At 43.5% G+C, this 21,044-nt stretch overlaps 1 protein-coding gene across 4 annotated transcripts in view; it reads left to right on the forward strand.

Moving 5' to 3' along the window:
* Window positions 1-21,044, forward strand: part of dhx15 (DEAH (Asp-Glu-Ala-His) box helicase 15) — a 131,272-nt gene that overhangs the window by 46,651 nt on the left and 63,577 nt on the right. For all 4 annotated transcript variants that reach the window (XM_067989180.1, XM_067989188.1, XM_067989196.1 and 1 more), the window contains exon 6: window positions 20,108-20,275. In XM_067989180.1, the coding sequence (XP_067845281.1) occupies window positions 20,108-20,275 (168 nt within the window). The remainder of the gene's footprint in view (window positions 1-20,107; window positions 20,276-21,044) is intronic.

Below are 21,044 nucleotides of genomic sequence, written 5' to 3' on the forward strand. Positions count from 1 at the left end.
CCAGGCAAGTGGAGAGTATTCCATCACACTCCTGACTTGTGCCTTGTAGATGGTGGAAAGGCTTTGGGGAGTCAGGAAGTGAGTCACTCACTGCAGAATACCCAGCCTCTGACCTGCTCTTGTAGCCAATGTATTTTTGTGGCTGGTCCAGTTAATTTTCTGGCTGATGTTGATGGTGGTGGATTTGGCGATGGTAATGCTGTTGAATGTCAAGGGGAGGTGGTTAGACTCTCTCTTGTTGGAGATAGTCATTGCCTGGCACTTGTCTGGCAGGAATGTTACTTGCCACTAATCAGCCCAAGCCTGGATGTTGTCCAGGTCTTGCTGCATACGGGCAGGGACTGCTTCATTATCTGAGGGGTTGCGAATGGAACTGAACACTGTGGAATCATCAGCGAATATCCCCATTTCTGACCTTATGATGGAGGGAAGGTCATTGATGAAGCAACTGAATATGGTTGGGCCGAGGACACTGCCCTGAGGAACTCCTGCAGCAATGTCCTGGGGCTGAGATGATTGGCCTCTAACAACCACTGCCATCTTCCTTTGTGCTAGGTATGACTCCAGCCACTAGAGTTTTCCCCCTGATTCCCATTGACTTCAGTTTTAGTAGGGCTCCTTGGTGCCACACTCGGTCAAATACTGCCTTCATTTCAAGGGCCGTCACTCTCACCTCACCTCTGGAATTCAGCTCTTTTGTCCATGATTGGACCAGGACTGTAATGAGGTCTGGAGCTGAGTAGTCCTGGCGGAACCCAAACTGAGTATCGGTGAGCAGGTTATTGGTGAGTAAGTGCCGCTTGATAGCACTGTCGACGACACCTTCCATCACTTTGCTGATGATTGAGAGTAGACTGATGGGGCGGTAATTGGCCGGATTGGATTTGTCCTGCTTTTTGTGGACAGGAAATAGTTGGGCAATTTTCCACATTGCCTGGTAGATGCCAATGTTGTAGTTGAATTGGAACAGCTTGGCTAGAGGCGCGACTAGTTCTGGAGCACAAGACTTCAGCACTACAGCCGGGATGTTGTCGGGGCCCATAGCCTTTGCTGTATCCAGTGCACTCAGCCGTTTCTTGATATCACGTGGCGTGAATGGAACTGGGTGAAGACTGGCTTCAGTGACGGTGGGGATATCGGGAGGAGGCCGAGATGGATCATCCACTCGGCACTTCTGGCTGAAGATGGTTGCAAACGCTCCAGCTTTGTCTTTTGCACTCACATGCTGGACTCTGCCATCCTTGAGGGTGGGGATGTTTACAGAGCCTCCTCCTCCCATTAGTTGTTTAACTGTCCACCACCATTCATGACTGGATGTGGCAGGACTGCAGAGCATTGATCTGATCCGTTGGTTGTGGAATCACTTAGCTGTGTCTGTAGCATGTTGCTCCTGCTGTTTAGCATGCATGTAGTCCTGTATTGTAGCTTCACCAGGTTGGCACCTCATTTTTAGATATGCCTGGCGCTGCTCCTGGCATGCCCTTCTACATTCCTCATTGAACCAGGGTTGATCCCCAGGCTTATTGGTAATGGTAGAGTGAGGAATATGCTGGGCCGTGAGGTTACAGATTGTGCTGGAGTACAATTCTGCTGCTGCTGATCGCCCACAGTGCCTTATGGATGCCCAGCTTTTTGAACTGCTGGATCTGTTCTGAATCTATCCCATTTAGCACAGTGGAACACAACACATTGGTTGGTGTCCTTAGTGTGAAGACGGGACTTGGTCTCCACAAGGATTGTGTGGTGGTCACTCCTACCAATATTGCCATGGACAGATGCATCTGCGACAGGTAGATTGGTGAGGATGAGGTCAAGTAGGTTTTTCCCTCGTGTTGGTTCACGCACTTGTTGCAAGCCCAGTCTCAGTGATGTCCTTCAGGACTCGGCCAGCTCGGTCAGTAGCGGTGCTACCGATATTGTAGTCCCCCACCCAGAGTACTTTCTGTGCCCTTGCTACCCTCAATGCTTCCTCCAAGTGGTGCTCAACATGGAGGGGGACTGATTCATCAGCTGAGGGAGGGCAATATATGATCAGCAATTCTCAGAGCAGAGAAGGTTAAGAGGAGGTTTGATAGAGGCGTTCAAAATCATGAAGGGTTTTGGTAGAGTAAATAAGGAGAAACTTTCCAGTGGCAGAAGGGTTGGTAACCACAGGACACAGATTTAAGGTGATTGGCAAAAGAGGATGAGGAAACATTTTTTTTAGGCAGTGAGTTGTAATGATCTGGAATGCACTGCATGAAAGGCTGGTGGTAGCAGATTCAGTAGTAACTTTCAAAAGGGAATTGGATAAATACTTGAAGGGAAAAAATTTACAGTGCTATGGGGGAAGATATCTCTTTCAAAGAGCCGGCACAGGCACGATGGGCTGCCTTCTGTGCTGTACCATACTGTGATACTAATGTGGATCAAGGCATTGCAGGGTGGAGGATGTACAAGAAGCTAGAGTTAGAAGAATGGAGAGTTCTGGGGCGAGGTGTTGTAGGTCTGGAGGAGGTTAGAGATAAGGAGCGGTGAATGACATTAAACACAAAGATGAGAATTTTAAATTTGAGGCATTGGAGGGATAGGGAGCCAATGTAGGTTAGCAAGGACAGAAGTGATGAGTGGTACTTGTGGGTGATATGATGCGGGCAGCAGTGTTTTGGATGAATTGAAATTTATGGAGCGTGGAAAATGTGAGGACGGATAGGCGAGTGTTGGAATAGTAGTGTTTGGAGGTAAAGGCACAGGTGAGAGTTGCAGAGACAGACAATGTTACGGAGGTGGAAGTGATCTTTGTGATAGAGATGGTATGGGGTTGGAACCTCTGCTTGGGGTTGAATAGGAATGCGAGATAGTGAACAGTTTGATTTGACCTTAGATGGTGACCAGGAAGGTGATGGAATCGGTGATAAGGGTACAGAGTTTGTGGTGGAGACTGAAGGCGATTGCTTCGGTCTTCCCAATGTTTAATTGGAGAAAACCCAAGACTGAACGTCTGACAACACAGGCAGTGGAGGGGGTCAGGCGAGGTGGTGGAGAGTTAGAGTTGTCTGTCGTCAGCATACGTGTGGAAGCTGACCCAATGTCTTTGAATGATTTAGACAAAGGGCAGCATATAGATGAAGAGGAGAAGGGGGGCTTTGAGGAACTCCAGAGGTGTGGGAAGAGAAGCCATTGCTGGAGATGCTCCGGTTGTGATTGGATATCCAAGAGTGGAATCAGGCAAGGGCTTTTGCATTGGGTTTTAAAGAAGATGCAGGAAGTGTGGAACAAGGTGATGTGCTGGAAGGAGAAGAGGCCAAGCTGTGATTCGATGACTAGGGCCATGCTACGACCACAGCAGTTTGGGCGGGGCAGGCACGAAGGCTTCAGTAAGGGCAAGGTGCCTCCACCCACAAGCCAAGTTTCATTCAAAGCCACAATAAGGTCGTGGATACAAGGGCCTCATTTGCAAGTGAACAGACATTCTGGAACAAAATGTGGAGGGGGAAGTGATTGTTGATCTGCTGGCAAAGTCAGAGGAGGCAATGGTGGGTGGGGTTAGTGGGAGGGAAGGAAGGAGGCTGGTGAATTTAGCCCCCAGCAGGCATGCTGGTTGGGAATGTCAGCGAGAGGGGAGGATGGGACAATTGGGGTTGCTCCTCAAAAGGGGGCCTCGATGGGCTTATAGGAGAATGCTGAGATGTACAGCGAGCACGTTGTGGGCGTATCTAAAGAGGATTCAAAACTTGGGACGGTGACAGGAGAGTAGGAAAGTAAAGGAGTAGTGATGGGTTGTGATAGGGATGATGGGATTGGGGGTGGGGGGTGGGTGCAGTGTACATGAGAAATGAAAGGTGACATGACTAGCTGACCGGAAGAGAGGGAGAGTGGGGTGTGGGGCCCGAAAGGGGAGATGGAAGCAATGGACTTGGGGACTGGAGTGGCAGTCAAAATGCACGTATGACTGGACACAGGGAATTCAGATTACATAGGCATGACAGAGATTACGGAGCCACGACCTGGTTATAAATTGAGAAGAGACAATCTGAGTCCAAAGTTGAAGCCTGAGGTTCAGTGCTGGGATGAAGTTGACTTGTAGACAGGGTGGTCAGCTTGGGAGGATTGATGAACCAATATCCAGGTTTGGAGACCGTTTTGGAGAGCAAGTGAATCCAGGAGTAGTTGGAGGGGCAGAATATCTGGGATTTGGTATACCAGCAGAGGAGTGCAGAACAGTGGGTGTGAAACAGAAGGACCGAGAACAGTGACGTCAAGGGAGCTAGAGGATAGTTCAAATTAGAGAGCTGGTTCAAGGAACAGCTCTTTCGAGGTGAGGAGCATAGAGCAGTTCCTTGCATTTTGGTGGTAGAGATCATAATTCAGTTAGTTTTAGCATAGTTATGGAAAAGGACAAAGATCAGCAGGAGTAAAAATTCCCAACTGGGGCAAGGCCAATTGTACTAAGCTAAGAAGTGATTTAGCAAAAGTGGACTGGATACAGCTACTTAAAGGTAAATCAATGCAAGAGCAGTGGGAGGCATTCAAGGGGTGCAGTGTAAACATGTTCCCACAAAGAAAAAGGGTGGGACTGCCAAATCTAGAGCCACCTGGATGTCAAGGAGCATACAGGGTAAGATAAGGCAGGAAAGGAAAGCTTATGTCAGATACCAAGAACTGAATACGGCAGAAAGCCTATAAGAATATAGAAAGTGCAGGGGTGAAATTAAAAAGGAAATTAGGAAAGCAATGAAAGGGCATGAAAAAATATTGGCAAGTAAAATCAAGGAAAACCCATAGATGTTTTATAAATATAATAAGAGCAAGAGGATAACTGAAGAAAGAGTAGGGCCTTTTCGAGACCAAAAAAAGGTAACCTATGTGTGGAGGCGGAAGATGTTAGTATGGTTCTTAATGAGAGGCGATCTTATTGAAACATAAGATTGTGAAGGGGATGCGGTAAGGATGTTCCCAAGGATGGGTGAAACTCGAACTAGGGGGCATAATCTTAGAATAAGGGGCTGCTCTTTCAAAACTGAGATGAGGAGAAACTTCTTCACTCAGAGGGTAGCAGGTCTGTGGAATTTGCTGCCCCAGGAAGCTGTGGAAGCTGCATCATTAAATAAATTTAAAACAGAAATAGACAGTTTTCTAGAAGTAAAGGGAATTAGGGGTTACTGGGAGTGGGCAGGAAATTGGACATGAATTTAGATTTGAGGTTAGGATCAGATCAGTCATGATCTTATTGAATGGCGGAGCAGGCTCGAGGGGCCGATTGGCCTACTCCTGCTCCTATTTCTTGTGTTCTTATGTTAATACTTTGAGTCTGTCTTCACAAAAGAGAGGGACAATGCAGAGATTGTGGTTAAGGAAGAGGAGTGTGAAATATTGAATGGAAGGAACATAGTGAGAGAGGAAGTATTAAGGGGATTAGCATCTTTGAAAGTAGATAAATCACCAGGGCCGGATGAAATGTATCGCAGGCTGTTAAAAGAAGCAAGGGAGGAAATAGTGGAGGCTCTGACCATCATTTTCCAATCCTCCCTGGATACAGGTGTGGTGCCGGAGGATTGGAGGACTGCTAACATTGTACCATTGTTTCAAAAGGGAGTGAGGGATAGGCCGAGTAATTACAGGCAAGTTCAATCTAACATCAGTGGTGGGCAAGTTATTGGAATCATATCTGAGGGACAGGATAAACGGTCACTTAGAAAGGCATGGAGTAATCAAGGACAGTCAGCATGGATTTGTTAAGGGAAGGTTGTGTCTGACTAACTTGATTGAATTTTTTGAGGAGGTAATAAGGAGGGTAGAGCATTTGATGTAGTGTACACGGATTTTAGCAAGGCTTTTGACAAGGTCCCTCGTGGCAGATTGGTCAAAAAAGTACAAGCCCGTGGGATCCAAGGGAGAGTGGCAAGTTGAATCCAAAATTAGCTCAGTGCCAGGAAGTAAAGGGTAATGCTTGACAGGTGTTATTGTGACAGGAAGACTGTTTTCATTGGAGTTCCACAGGGCTCAGTACTTGGTCCCTTGGTTTTTGTGATACATATTAATGATTTGGACTTAAATGTAGGGGGCATGATTAAGAAGTTTGCAAATGATACAAAAATTAACCGTGTGGTTGATAGTGAGGAGGACAGCTGTAGACTGCAGGAAGATATTAATGGACTGGTCAGGGGGGCAGAAAATTGGCAAATGGAATTCAATCCGGAGAAGCGTGAGGTAATGCATTTGGGGAGGGCAAACAAGGCAAGGGAATACACAATAAATGGGAGGAAGTGAGGGACCTTGGAGTGTATGACCACAGATCCCTGAAAGAAGGCATTTGGAATACTTTCCTTTATTAGCTGTGGCATAGAATATAAGAGCAAGGAGGTTGTGCTGGAACTGTATAAAACACTAGTTAGGCCACAGCTTGAGTACTGCGTACAGTTCTGGTCACCACATTCCAGGAAGGATGTAATTGCACTAGAGATGGTACAGAGGAGATTTGTCAGGATGTTGCCGAGACTGGAGAATTTTAGCTGTGAGGAAAGATTGGATAGGCTAGGGTTGTTCTCTTTAGATCAGAGGAGGCTGAGGGGTGATTTAATTGAGGTGTACAAAATTATGAGGGGCCTAGATATAGTGGATAGGAAGGACCTATTTCGCTTAGCAGAGAGATCAATAACTAGGGGGCATAGATTTAATGTGATTGGTAGAAGGATTAGAGGGGAGTTGAGGAAAATTTTTTTCACCGAGGGTGGTGGGGGGTCTGGAACTCACTGCCTGAAAGGGTGGTAGAGGCAGAAACCCTCAACTCAATTAAAAAAGAACTTGGATGTGTATCTGAAGTGCTGTGACCTACAAAGCTACGGACCAAGTGCTGGAAAGTGGCATTAGTCTGGGTGGTTCATTTTCGGCTGGTGCGGACACGATGGGCCGAATGGCGGCCTCCTGTGCCGTAAATTTTCTATGATTCTAAGATCGGGAGGAGTAGCAGTAATAACTTGAGCAGCCAGTCCAGGGAAGGGTGGCGGAGGAGTCCTGAGGGATGAATGGAGTCAAAGGCCGCGGGAAGCAAGCGGAAAGCCGCAAAGTAGAGGTCATTCAGCAGCAAGGGAGCAGAGAATCCAGATGTAGATGGGAACCAGCTGGAACGGATGAAACTCACTGTAGAGTGAAAAATTCCCACCGGAGGAGCAGAAAACGGACTGCCGAAGCAGATTAGGACTCGAATAGAGGCAGCCCAACAGCGAATAGTCTCCGTAGAAAGTGGTGGCCAAGGTGGAGATCACAGTAAAGCCAGTGAAGAAATGGACTTTGGCTCAGGAGAAGTTTGATTTCTGTCCAGGATCCAATGCGTTAGAATAAAGCTGAGAAGTCAGCAGTGCACACTCTTAACTGTTCCATTTCCCAGTAATTATATTCTTCATCTTAATAGGAGACACCCACCAATAAGAGCGGACACTATTGTCTACGCTTTGAAGCTTATTTTAAATTAAAGCCTGATTTTAATCTTTCTACTGGGGCTCTGGAGTACTAGGAGGCAACATTTGAACTTTGCAGTTTTATTCACTGGAAATATAAGACCACCTCTGATGAAGAAAAATAAAGAAAAACTTGCATTTATCTAGCATCTTTCGCAACTTCAGGTTGTCCCAAAACAATTTGTAGCCAATGAAGTACTTTTGAATTGTCGGCACTGTTGTAATGTAGGAAATGCGGCAGCCAATTTGTGCACAGTGAGGTCTCACAAACAGCAATGTGATAATGATGAGATCTGTTTATGATGTCGGTTGATCCTTACTTTCCCTCACTCGCTTCTCATTTTCCCCCTCTTCATCTGTCACGATAGGCAATAGACCAATTTTTGCATAGCTGGGTACGTTGATGCCTCCATCTACCAGTAGCATTGCCTGAGACACTAGTGTTAGTAGGATAATGTAGTGATGCATGTGCTGCGTCAGCAGCCATCAGAGTAATGGGGATGCTTTGGGGTCAACAGGGAGGGCTATTTGTGTATTAGAGGTGCTGTTGGGAGTTTTCAGAGATAGTCTACTGTAATGTTAGCATGTTCCATAAATATATTACTCTTCAAAAGCAGAGAATTTAAATTGCAACATATTTAGCACTGAACTTTAAAGAGTACAGTGACTTGTCAGTAAAGTTTATGAAACATTACTACTTAAGATGCCTTCAGTAGAAATGCATTTGCAAATGCCAGTTTCACTGTTTCATTCTAATGTTGATTAGAAAATAGAATATCAGAAAGCTGCAGAAACCAAAGAGCGTTTTCAGATTCTCAGTATTGGAATGAACACAATATTCTCGTGAATTCTGGTATAAAAAGATTCTTTCATACGCTTCATGTAATGGGAATAGTTTTGTAATATATTTGTTTACCATGTAATTTCCTATTTTAGACATTGAGGTCCAAATGGGAATGGCCTCCTTGCTTATCGAACATTTTGTTTTATTCTGTGACTCAAAGCGTTGTGGACGCAGTTCAAATACCTCATACATTTTATACAGCGTTACTGCTATGGGAATTTCACTGGAGTGAAACAGATTAGCCATTTCCTTGGGAGGTGGCAAATAACACAAGATAGATGTTACAGTCACACTTTGTACCTTGTGTTCACCAAGAATGGAACAATCAGTTCTAAAATCTAGTGCCAAGGAACGTTCTGTGAAGAGGATGCTGTATGGTTGGTTATCCTTTTGAGACCACCAGAATGCTCAGTGGAATAGGTTTTTCTTTTTGGGAGATTATTCGTTGTATTTAAACAAAAGCTCGTTGTTGGTTGCAGTAGACATCCAAGTGAATTTCAGAGACTGCAGATTAACCCGTATTTGAAATGCTTTAAGGAATTTGCACACTTCATTTAAAAACGGAAATGGTTCAAATTAATACCCTTGAACTGTTTTCCCACAGAAACAACTAGGAGCTTTATATAACTGAAAAGATGGCAAACTTACATATCTTTAGACCTCATAAGTCTCCAAAATTTTTCTTTTCTTATGAAGTTCCTTGGTCAGGTAGGCAGCTGGTAACATCTTTTAGGCTTTTGCAATGATTGTATTGACCTGGCCAGAAGGTGGTGTGTGAAAGCAAGCTCTGTGGCACTGTCCAGATGAGGAACTTGTATGGGGAAATTTGGTAAAACTGCATCTTGTCACTTCATGAACAGCACGTCCAAAACAATACCAAATTATGAGGAGATGACCTACATAGTACCAAGGAAGACGGTAGCTGACTTTTTTATAGTCCTCCATGTTAATAAAACTAGTAGCATTTAAAACCACAATATAATTCATGAAATAAATTAGTGACTACCTTGTCCACTTAGCTGCTGAGATTATTGTATATTAAGTGCATTTGGTCCTTTCTTTCAAATCTTGTATGGTAATAGGTCAGTGTCACCTGGTTCAATAACAAAATGATCACTCTTTGATCCTTAATTTATAAGCTGGAATTCTAGTGTTTTATTACTGAAATATATCACATGAACAAGCCTATGCTTGTTGGGTTGTTTTCAAGTCAGCACGTTGCTAACTAGGTGCATGTTTCATCAAGCTATTGTACTGAGGTTTTTGTTTTAATGTACTGTATCAGGATTTATATTTTATATTTAATTTCAATAATCAGTATTCTATTAACAAAAATTATTGGTTCATTTAGCCCAAATATTAATTCCCTAAGGCTAACTTTAATATACTACTGCAAGATCCAACTGTAGGAAAGTAGATTTCCTATTTTTGAAACCGATGACATGAAGGTATGGTGTGAGCTGACTCGTATTAATTGTAGCTTGTCAGAACGAAGATAACCTTCATCTAGAGCATCACTGCAGCTGTGATTGTCATTCTGTCCTAATTAACCTTCAAATATTAATCATTTTCAGGAAAGACCTTCTCTCAAGGGAGAAGAATTTCTTAAGAAAATCAGTTTTATATTCTCCTGTATCTTTTTGGTTATTGCAGTGTTAAAGAACTGTCTTTTATAAAACTATTTTGGGATTTGAAATAACTAAGTCTTCAGGTCATAGGAAAAGCCTGATGTTCTGGGTGAATTGCTGTTAAATGTATTTTTAACCACCATTGAGCCAAGTACTTCTTGATTGCCAATTCTGGATTTTATTAAGCACAGCTGGATAAATTCAAAGTGACTTCATCTTTCTTCATGAATTCTTGCTTCCTGATACCCTCCCGAGTACCTGGTAATTGCACATTTGCCCCAGATGTTTGTGGGACTAACTTAATGTTGAAATTTGATATGCACCCGATCAAGGAAGGTAATTGTCTCTGGTCTCTGCTTTCCACTCCCTACCATTGCTTCTTCTTGTGTTAATAGTGGGCTTCATCCAAACAAGGTACCCTGTACCATTCCCTTACTCCTACTTTGAAATTGCCTTGAGCCCCTGGCCTTTTTTCCATGTCCGTAAAGGCCAGGGAGAAAATAGCATTAATGGTTAGGTGGTTAAGGAAGATTTAATATAAAGTGGAGACTGGATATTATTCCAGTTCTGGTGTCAACCGTGGCTTAGTGGTAGCGCTCTTGTCTGAGCCAGAAGGTCGTGGATTCAAGTCCCGCTCGAGACTTGAGCACAAAATCTAGGCTGACACTCCAGTGCAGTACTAAGGGAGCGCTGCACTGATGGAGGTGCCGTCGTTTGAATGAGACGTTAAACCGAGCCCACCCCCCCACCGTCGTCCCTCTCAGGTGGACGTAAAAGATTCCCTGGCACTATTTCGAAGAAGAGTTCTCCCTGGCTTCCTGGTCAATATTTATCCCTCAACCAACATCACTAAAGCAGATTATCTGGTCATTATTACATTGCTGCATGTGGGACCTTGCTGTGCACCAGTTGGCTGCTGCGGTTCTTATTGCAACAGCATCTACACTTCAAAAGTACTTCCTAGCTGTAAAGTGCTTTGGGACACCGAGGTGAAAAGCACTATATAAATACAAGTCTTTCTTTTCAAACAGTTGTATTCAAGTGATTGTTTCCACAAGTTGAGGACATGTATTAGTATGTTATCTTTTGGGTATGCTAATAATAGTAGCAGATTGCTGATGAGGTTTTTCATTTGTTGATTTTTTAAAAAAAGAAATGACACATTCAGGGAAGTGACCATTAATAGTTATGCTGCCTCAGGTAAGCTGGTAGGTTGACTTCAATGCCTAGCCATTATAGCGCGCACCTGTCCTCCTCTCTGTTAGTGTTCAGTGCTCTCCAGGCCGGCTCCCATTCTCCACTGTCCATAAACTCCGGCTCATCCAAAACTCTTCCCATATCCCATCTACACAAGTCCCACTCACCTATGACACCTGTCATCATTGGCTTCTGGTCCCCCAACACCTCAAATTTAAAATTCTCATCCTTGTGCTTAAATCCTTTTATTGCCTTGCCCGCTCCATATCTCTGTAACCTCCCTCAGCAACCCCCCCCCCCCCCCCCCCTGCCAAAACCAAATTCTTTGTTCCTCTGACTCTAGCCTCTCCTGCATCTTTCCACCACCCCACCTCCGTAGCCCTTCGCCGTACCGTGGCGGTTGTGCCTTGCCTTCAACTACCTAGGTCCCATGCTCTGGAATTCACTCCCCCCATAACCACTCCGTCTCCCTGTCCTCCTTTAAGGCCCTCTAAATGCCCACCTCTCTCCTCCTCCTCCTAATATCTGCTTCTTTGGCTTGACATCCATTTTGTCTGATTACACTTCGCTGAAGCACCCTGGGATTTTTTTTCTGTTTTGCAGGCGTTAAATAAATGTAAGTTGTTGATTCCTGGTCTGTTGTGGTATTGGCTGATCTTGGTCAGGGCAGCAGTTGGGGTACTGCAAACCTGTGTGCCCTTTTCCTAAGCAAGGGTGAAACAGCTGCTGTTTCCCATTTATTGACTTATCCAGTGATCCTGCTGCACGTGGAGGACAGCTGAGGACAGGATCATGCTCTGCTATGATGCTTTCCACTTCTAAATAGTTTGCTGACACCTGCTGTCCAGATTTACACATGAAACAATGGCCATGTGTTCAGGGTACCAGATACGTGATGGCACCTGTGAAACTGTATTCTAGCAAGTGCCTTAACGGGGAAAAAAAATCTTCATTTAACACTTGGACTGTGTTCGTTGCTGAAGATGTTGCAACATCACTGGGATGTTTAGAAGCCTTCCCACAGTGAACGTAACTGATTTTTTTTTAGAACTGCCCTTCTTTGTAAAGTCAGAGATGAATGAATCCAAATTCTAAGAAGGCGAAGCACAGTTTATTTCAACAAGGAGAATTGCTTACAAAATAAACTGACACTCACCTGAATTTGCATGGGAGATCACAAAAGGGTAGATTGTTTTGTTTTCTTTCCAGTTCCTGAATAGGGTGATTATTATATGTAACATGGTGGCCCTCCTGTATCTTAGCGAAGTGACCACTGTTTGTGAAAGTCTGGAAAGAGAGGCAGATGTTGCCTGTCTTTGCCCAGTGCCCATGTTAGTGCCCTTTCAATAAGAGGTACTGGGCACCTTTTGGGAGCAGGAGCTCTTAAGATTTTTTTCATTATGTCCAGAATACATCAGGCAGCCTCAAGAGAAATGTTTAACTAGAAGTTTGAAATTCTTGCTTTGTGCCTCAGAATCAAATGCAGGTTGTCCGTAAATCATTTATTGCCCATTCCTAATTGCTCGTGGCGTGGTGGTGGTGAGCCGCCGCCTTGAACCGCTGCAGTCCGTGTGGTGAAGGTACACTGCTGTTAGGTAGGGAGTTCCAGGATTTTGACCCAGCGACGATGAAGGAACGGTGATATATTTCCAAGTCGGGATGGTGTGTGACTTGGAGGGGAACGTGCAGGTCATGATGTTCCCATGTGCCTGCTGCCCATGTTCTTCTCGGTGGTAGAGGTCGTTGGTTTGGGAGGTGCTGTCCAAGAAGTTTTGGCGAGTTGCTGTAGTGCATTTGATGATAAAGCATACTTCTTTTGTGATAAATAATTTGTAGCTGTGCTATTTATGCATCTATATGTCACTCCACTTCAAAGTGGTTAATTGGTTCAGGTGTTTTGAGACATTTTGACCTAATAAGATGCCGTATAAATGCATACAATTCTAAATTAATCTTCCTTGAATCAAATTGAGGGGGAGGAACAAAGAACAAAAATGTTGTGGTCTTTGAAAATGTTGCTTTTCTTTTGTTTCATCTGAAATTAGCTTAAAAGATTCATTCAGTTCCTGTAACAATCTTCATATGTTTGTCCCTTATTACACTTTCAATATTCTGGAATAAGTCTTCAAATTTGAATTGATGATTGACAGGAATTTCTTCCTCTGCCCATTTTCTTTTTCTCTCTCTTTCTTGCCAAGCACAGTGACTCATGCTGGCATACAGTTCCACGGGCACAGTTAGTCCTCTTGTTCCTCACCTGAATGAGCATTCTTTGTCCGTGAGCCTGGATGGGTAATGTTGGCAGATTGTTCACAGCTGAGCCTGAACGTGTCCTTGCCCAACATCCACATGCTTGCATTTTCCAGCAGGTGTTGCTGTGTAGCGACCCGTTGTGGAAACCCTGCTTATTTTCTCCTTCATTGCCTGGGAGCATTAAGGCCAATTGAAATGCCCTCATAACTATTCCAGCTGAAGTCAGCTAACTTGGCACAGACTAGGAAGCAAAATTAGTACCTTTCAGTCGCAAGATACTGTTTCACACACAAAAGCTGTGCAGTACATGCAATAATTTTTGTCTTAAGTTAACAAGATACAGCAGGGTTCTAAACATCATGGAATTTGGATGTAAAAAAACAATGTCCTTCCAGTTTGCGTCAAATTCCAGACCAGCGGTTCAGTTTTACCCTTTATTCTCTGAGCTGTCGAAGGAGCTGGTAGATCATTTGTGTGCAAGTTGTGCATTCACCATCTCTGACATGACATCTCTAAATTCATAGTGCTTAAGTAGATTTTCAAGTTTCAAGAGTGACTTTTTTTTAAGGCTTTCACAAATAAGCAAGTTAATTACTGATTTGACTAGTTTTTCGAAAAGAATTTGAATTTATGCGGCGCATTTCACATGGCTTTTGTGCACACAACCAGGTTGAGACCAGACAACCTGTTGGACCCTTCCAGTCAAAAGAAAGAAGTGCCCTTATACCTCAGTCTGGGCTGGAATTTAACGCAGAACTGGAAGGACATTGTGCTAAGTCTCCCTTAAGTGCTTTTTTGTATGCCATGACATTTGGAACCCTGCTATATCTTGTTAACTTACGCCATGAAGTATTCTTGCATATACTGCACAGCTTTTGTTTGTGAAACAGTTTCTTGCTACTGAAAAGCACTCGTCTTGCCAGAATCTTGTAAATGTCCGGTTGTCCCTTGTTGAATTTGTTGAAAATGGCAGGTTTCCTTCCCTAAAAGGATATTAATGAACCATTTGGGTTTTTACAACTTTAAAGGGAGTGCATGAACAGTGTCACCTGGGGATGTATTTACACAAATTTTTGAAGGCGGCAGGACAAGTTGAGAAGACCTTTTCAAAAAAAAAGCTTAAGGGACCCTTGGCTTTATAAATATAAGCATAGAGTACAAAATAAAGGAAGTTATGCTAAACCTTTATAAAACACAGGTTAAACCCCAGCTGGAGACTATTGTCCAATTCTGGGCATCACACTATAGGAAGGATGTCAACGCCTTAGAGAAGGTGCAGTGGAGATTTATTAGAATGGTACCAAGGAAGCGGGACTTTAGTTACATGGGGAGACTAGAAAAACTGGGGTGGTTCTCCTTGGAGCAAAGAAGGTTAAGGGGATATTTAATAGAAGTGTTCAAAATCATGAAGGGTTTTGATAGAGTAAATAAAGAGAAACTGTTTCCGGTCGCAGAAGGGTCAGTAACCAGAGGACACAGATTTACGGTAATTGGCAAAAGAACGAGAGGCGACATGAGAATTTTTGTAACGCGGTGAGTTGTTATAATCGGTTTCCACCTCTACGGAGCTGGGATCGATGTCCTTGGGGGGAGGTTTGCTAGTGCTGTGGGGGAGGGTTTAAACTAATTTGGCAGGGGGATGGGCACCAGGATGTAGCATTGGAAAGGAGAAACAAGGTGCACAAAGTATTGGGAGAAAAAGATAGTGCTAGAATAAGAAATAGTCTGATCCTAACTAATACCGTACTAAGAGAGAATACAAGAATTACTAAGATTGGTTGACAGTGCATGTTTGTAAACGCATGAAGCATGGTAAACAAGTTTGATGGGCTGCATGGGAATATGATGTCATGGCAATAACAGAGACCTGGCTCAAAAAAGGGCAGGCTTGGGTACTAAATATTCTTGGATACAAGATGTTCAGGAAAGGAAAGAAAGGTGGGGGGGGGTGGAAAATTGATTAGGAGAATATTGCAGTGCTGGGGAGAGAGGATGTCCTGGAGGAATCAAGGACAGAATCTATTTGGCGAGAGTTGAGAAACAACTGGGTGTATTCTATAGGCCACCAACTAGTGGGAAGGATATAGAGGAGCAAATTTGCAGGGAAATTTCAGAGGTGCAAAAGCCATAAAGTAGTGATAACAGGGGACTTCAACTATCCTAACATAGACCGGGATAGTAATAATATAAGGGGCAAAGAGGGGGAGGAATTTATGAAGTGTGTTGAGGAGAACTTTCTTGACCAACACGTTTCCACCCCAACAAGGAAGGAGGCATTGCTGGATTTGGTTCTGGGGAATGAGACGGGCAAGGTGGAACAAGTGTCAGTGGGGGAACATTTAGGGAACAGTGACCATAGTATCATAAGGTTTCAAATAGCTATGGAAAAGGACAAGGACCACTCTATAAAGTAAAAATATTCAATTGGAGGAGGGCCAATTTCAGTGGGATGAGAACAGATCTGGCCCGGGTAAATTGGAATTAAAGATTGGCAGGCAAAACTGTAATTGAACAATGAGCGGTCTTTAAAGAGGAGATGGTTCGGGTACAGTATAGGTACATTCCCACAAGGGAGAAAGGTAGGGCAACTAAAGCCAGAGCTCCCTGGATGACAAAAGATGAAGCAGAAAAAAGGGGCATATGACAGATTCAGGTTGATAATACAAGTGAGAACCAGGCTGAATATATAAAGTTCAGAGGGGAAGTGAAAAAGGAAATAAGAGGGGCAAAGAAAGAGTATTAGAATAGACTAGCAGCCAACATGAAATGGAATCCAAAAGTCTTCTCTGGACATGTGAACGAGTAGTAAGAGGAGGGGTGGGGCCGATTAGGCACCAAAAAGAGGTCTATCCATGAAGGCAGAGGGCAGGCTGAAGTACTAAATGAGTACTTTGCATCGTTTTTGCCATGGAAGAAGATGCTCTGTAAAGGAAGATGTAGTTGAGATACTGGATGGGCTAAAAATTGATAGAGGAGGTACTAGAAAGGCTAACTGTACTTAAAGTAGATAAGTCACCTGGTCCAGATGGGATGCACCTTAGGCTGCTGAGGGAAGTACGGGTGGAAATTGCAGAGGTACTGGCCATAATCTTCCAATCATCCTTAGGTGTGGGGTGGTGCCAGAGGAGTGAAGAATTGCAAAAATTAAATCCTTGTTCAAAGAGTGTAAGGATAAACCCTGCAATTATAGACCAGTCAGTTTAATCTCGGTGGTGGGGAAACTTTTAGAAACAGAAACAAAAGAGAATCAGCATCACTTGGAGAAGTCTGGATTGATTAGGGAAAGCCAGCACAGATTTGTTAAAGGCAAATAGTGTTTAACTAACTTGCTAGAGTTTTTTGATGAGGTAACAGAGGGTTGATGAGGGCAATGCGGTTGATGTGGTGTATATGGACTTTCAAAAGGCGTTTGATAAAATGCCGCATAATAGGCTTGTCGTTCAGATTGAAGCCCATGGAATAAAAGGGGCAGTAGCAGCATGGATACTGAATTGGCTAAGTAACAGGAATCAGAGAGTAGTGGCGAACGGTTGTTTTCCGGACTGAAGGGAGGTGTATAGTGGTTTTCCCCGAGGGTCAATACTTGGACCCCTGCTGCTCTTGATATGTATTAATGACTTGGACGTACAGGGCACAATTTCCAAATTTGCAGATGACAAAACTTGGAAGTGTAGTGAACGGTGAGGAGGATAGTGATAGACTTGAAGTGGATATAGATTGGCTGATGGCATGGATGGACAAGAGGCAGATGAAATTTAATGCGAAGTGATACATTTCGGTAGGAAGAAAGAGGAGAGGCAACTTAAACTAAAGGGCACAATTCTAAAAGTGGTACTGGAACAGAGAGATCTGGGGGTATATGTGCATAAATTGTTGAAGGGCAGGTTAAGAAAGTGATTTTAAAAAAGCATACGGAATCCTGGGCTTTATAAATAGAGGCATAGAGTGCAAAACCAAGGAAGTCATGATGAACCTATATAAAACACTGGTTCAGCCACAGCTGGAGTATTGTGTCCAGTGCTGGGCACCGCACTTTGGGAAAGATGTCAAGGCCTTAGAGAAGGTGCAGAAGAGATTTACTAGAATAATTCCAGGGATGAGGGACTTTAGTTACATGGATAGACTGGAGAAACTGGCGTTATTCTCCATGGAACAGAGAAGGTTGAGAGGAGATTTGATAGAGGTATTCCAAGTCATGAAGGGCCTAGACAGAGTAGAAAGAGAGAAACTGTTCCCGCTTGCAGAAGGGTTAAGAACCAGGCGACATAGATTAAAGGTGATTAGCAAAAGAACCAAAGGTGACATGAGAAAAAACCTTTTTACACAGCAAGTGGTTAGGATCTGGAATGCACTGCCCGAGGGGCTTGTGGAGGCAGATTCAATCATGGCCTTCAAAAGGGAACTGGATAAGTACTTGAAAGGAAAAAAATTTGCAGGGCTACGGGGAAAGGACAGGGGAGTAGGACTCGCTGGATTGCTCTTGCATAGAGCCACTATGGACTCGATGGGCTGAATGGCCTCCTTCCATGCTGTAACCTTTGATTTTATCTGGAATGCACTGCCTGAAAGGATGGTGGAAGCAGTTTCAATAATCCCTTTCAAAAGGGAATTGGATATATAGTTGAAGGGTAAAATTTGCAGGGCTATGGGGAAAGGGGAGGCGAGTGGAACTAATTGAATAGCTTTTTCAAAGAGCTGGCACAGGCACGATGGGCCAAATAGCCTCCTATGCTGTATCATTCTATGATTTACGATAGTCCGACAGCTCCTTGGTCACTTTTATTGATACCAGTTTTTTATTTGCTAATTTTTAAAACTGCATTCAAATTCTCAAGCTGTCGTGGTGGAATTTGAATTCCTACTGATAATGTCAAGAGTGTCTTGACACAGAAAGCGATACATATGACTGAAGTGGCCAAACTAGTTCAGAACCGACAACAATGGAGTGAATTCATTTGGTACTATCGTCTCTGCTGTGCTGACAGACAGACAGGAATTCAGTAGTACTATCTGGATTATTTGTCCAGTAATTTAGCTACTACATTACTGTACTCAATTCCTGCAGCAGCTTTTCAGTTTGATAGGGACTGCAATTCCTGCCTAGCCAGGATGCCGATATGGAATGACCCAACGCTGGGAGTACACGCTAGTGGAAAGTATGCTGCATTTTTATGTTTTGTTTATGTGGACATTAGCAGGAGTTATTTGTGCAAAAAGTAGTCCTTCATCGACTTCCCTCCCCTATAAGTTTCAGAATCTTTGTTGTGAATGCCATCTTGGCTCGATTGTAGCACTCTCGTCTCTTGAGTAAAATTTTGGATTCAAGCCTCACTCAATCTAGGCTGAGGGAATACTGCATTATTGCGCTGCCATCTTTTGGATGAGATGTTAAACTGATGCCTCGTCTACCTGTTCAGTTGGATGTAGAAGATCCCATGGCACTATTCAAAGAAGAGCTGGGGAGTTCTCCCGGTGTCCTGGCCAACATTTAACCCTCAGTCAAGACCAAAAACGCTGGTCATTCTTCTCAGTGCTGTTTTATGGGACCTTTCTGTGTACAGATTTGAAGTCAAATTGCCTACGGAGCAGTGACTACACTTCAGAAGTATTTAATTGGCTATGAAGTGCTTTGGGCTGTCCTGAGGAAATGAAAGGTGCGATATAAATGCAAATTTTTGTTTTATAGAATCCTGTAAGTGAGACCTGGATGCTATTTGCTTGTGACCTTTTGACTACCTTTAGAAAGTTGCAAGCACTGTTCATGATGGACAAGTTTTATTCCATACTGGGTGAACATAAATTTGTAAAGTGCATCCAGTTCTTTTTCAACAGATTAAAGATTAATATAGGCCTATTTGTTGAATGTGTTGCAGATGTTTTATCCTCGAGCTTGTTATAGAATCATAGAAAGTTACGGCACAGAAGCAGGCCATTCGGCCCATGTCCATGCCGGCCGAAAAAGAGCTATCCAGCTTAATCCCACTTTCCAGCACTTGGTCCGTAGCCCTGTAGGTCATGGCACTTCAAGTGCTCGTCCAAGTACTTTTTAAATGAGTTGAGGGTTTCTGCCTCAACCACCCTTTTCAGGCAGTGAGTTCCAGACCCCCGCCACCCTCTGGGTGAAAAAATTTCTCCTCAGCTCCCCCCTAATCCTTCTACCAATTACTTTAAATCCATGCCCCCGGTCACTGACGCCTCTACTAAGGGAAATAGGTCCTCCCTATCCACTCTATCTAGTCCCGTCATAATTTTATAGACCTCAATTAAATCTCCCCTCAGCCTCTTTTGTTCCAAAGAGAACAACCCCAGCCTATCTAATCTTTTCTACATAGCTAAAATTCTCCAGCCCTGGCAACATCCTTGTAAATCTCCTCTGTACCCTCTCTAGTGCAATCCCATCTTTCCTGTAATGTCGTGACCAGAACAGTATGCAGTACTCAAACTATGGCCTAACCAATGTTTTATACAGTTCTAGCATAACTTCCCTGCTGTTATATTCTATGCCTCGACTAATAAAGGAAAGTATCCCATATGCCCTTTTAAACACCTTTATCTACCTGTCCTGCTACCTTCAGGATCTGTGGACATACACTCCAGGGTCCCTTTGTTCCTCTACACCTTTCAGTATTTTCCCATTTATTTATACTCCCTTAAAGCGGAATTATTTGTTTTTTTTTAAAATAAAGGTTCTGCCAGGGTTAATTGTTACTCAGCATATAATGATGTTTGACTCTGTGTCGTCCTGACAGGAAATTGATGAAGCTTGTAAGAGGATAAAACGTGAAATTGATGACCTAGGACCTGAAGTTGGCGACATCAAGATCATTCCACTTTATTCCACACTGCCACCCCAACAGCAGCAGAGGATATTTGAGCCTCCACCTCCAAAAAAACCAAGTGGAGCCATAGGAAGAAAGGTACAGTAATGTTTGGGGCTTTGAGCAATACTTTTCCTCTTGTACTAGTATTGGGTGTAGCGCATGAACACTATGACTATATATTGCAAAAGATGGTGGACTTGTGATTCTGGTGCATTGTGTCTGGACACTATGACTGACCTAAAAGCACTGGGATGCATTATTTAGTACTGAACATTGTGCAATACTTAATTATAGCAGTTCTTTAAATTTAAAAACCACTTGAGCATTTCTTCCATCTCATTTTCAGAGTTTCATTTCCGATGGGTAACAGTTAATTTTGTTCTTTCTAGATTTTATTTTTCTGCAATTCTCTGTCTTTTAAAGAAATTTGATTTCCTTATTGTGGTATGGTTCCACATGTGGTCGCCCTCAGGTACTCTGCCCAAGCGGCCACTCTTCATGTGTGAACCTTGGTGAGTGTCGATAGGCTGGTTGACTCTGGCGAATATCACAACTGAGCCCAATTATGTCCACACCTGACTTCTACATGTGTACACTTGCACCTGGATAATGATGACTGGATATCCTGGCTGGTGAAATTTTTTTCTTCCTCCTTAACTTGGATGTTGTAGCCAATTGTCACACCCCTACTGCTGCTCCTTTGGTATCAGCTAACTTAGCACAGACCATAAATCTAACCTGGGACCGTACTACTCTGGCTCAACAACTGAGACTTCATATTTCAGCCATTGAGTGCGTTCTTTGTTTCTCTACATAGATTTAGGATCTAATTTCTATTCTTTCTTCCTTCTCTCTCTAATGGTCA

The sequence above is a fragment of the Heptranchias perlo genome, chromosome 1 (genome assembly GCF_035084215.1).
Source record: "Heptranchias perlo isolate sHepPer1 chromosome 1, sHepPer1.hap1, whole genome shotgun sequence".
Classification (NCBI taxonomy): domain Eukaryota; kingdom Metazoa; phylum Chordata; class Chondrichthyes; order Hexanchiformes; family Hexanchidae; genus Heptranchias; species Heptranchias perlo.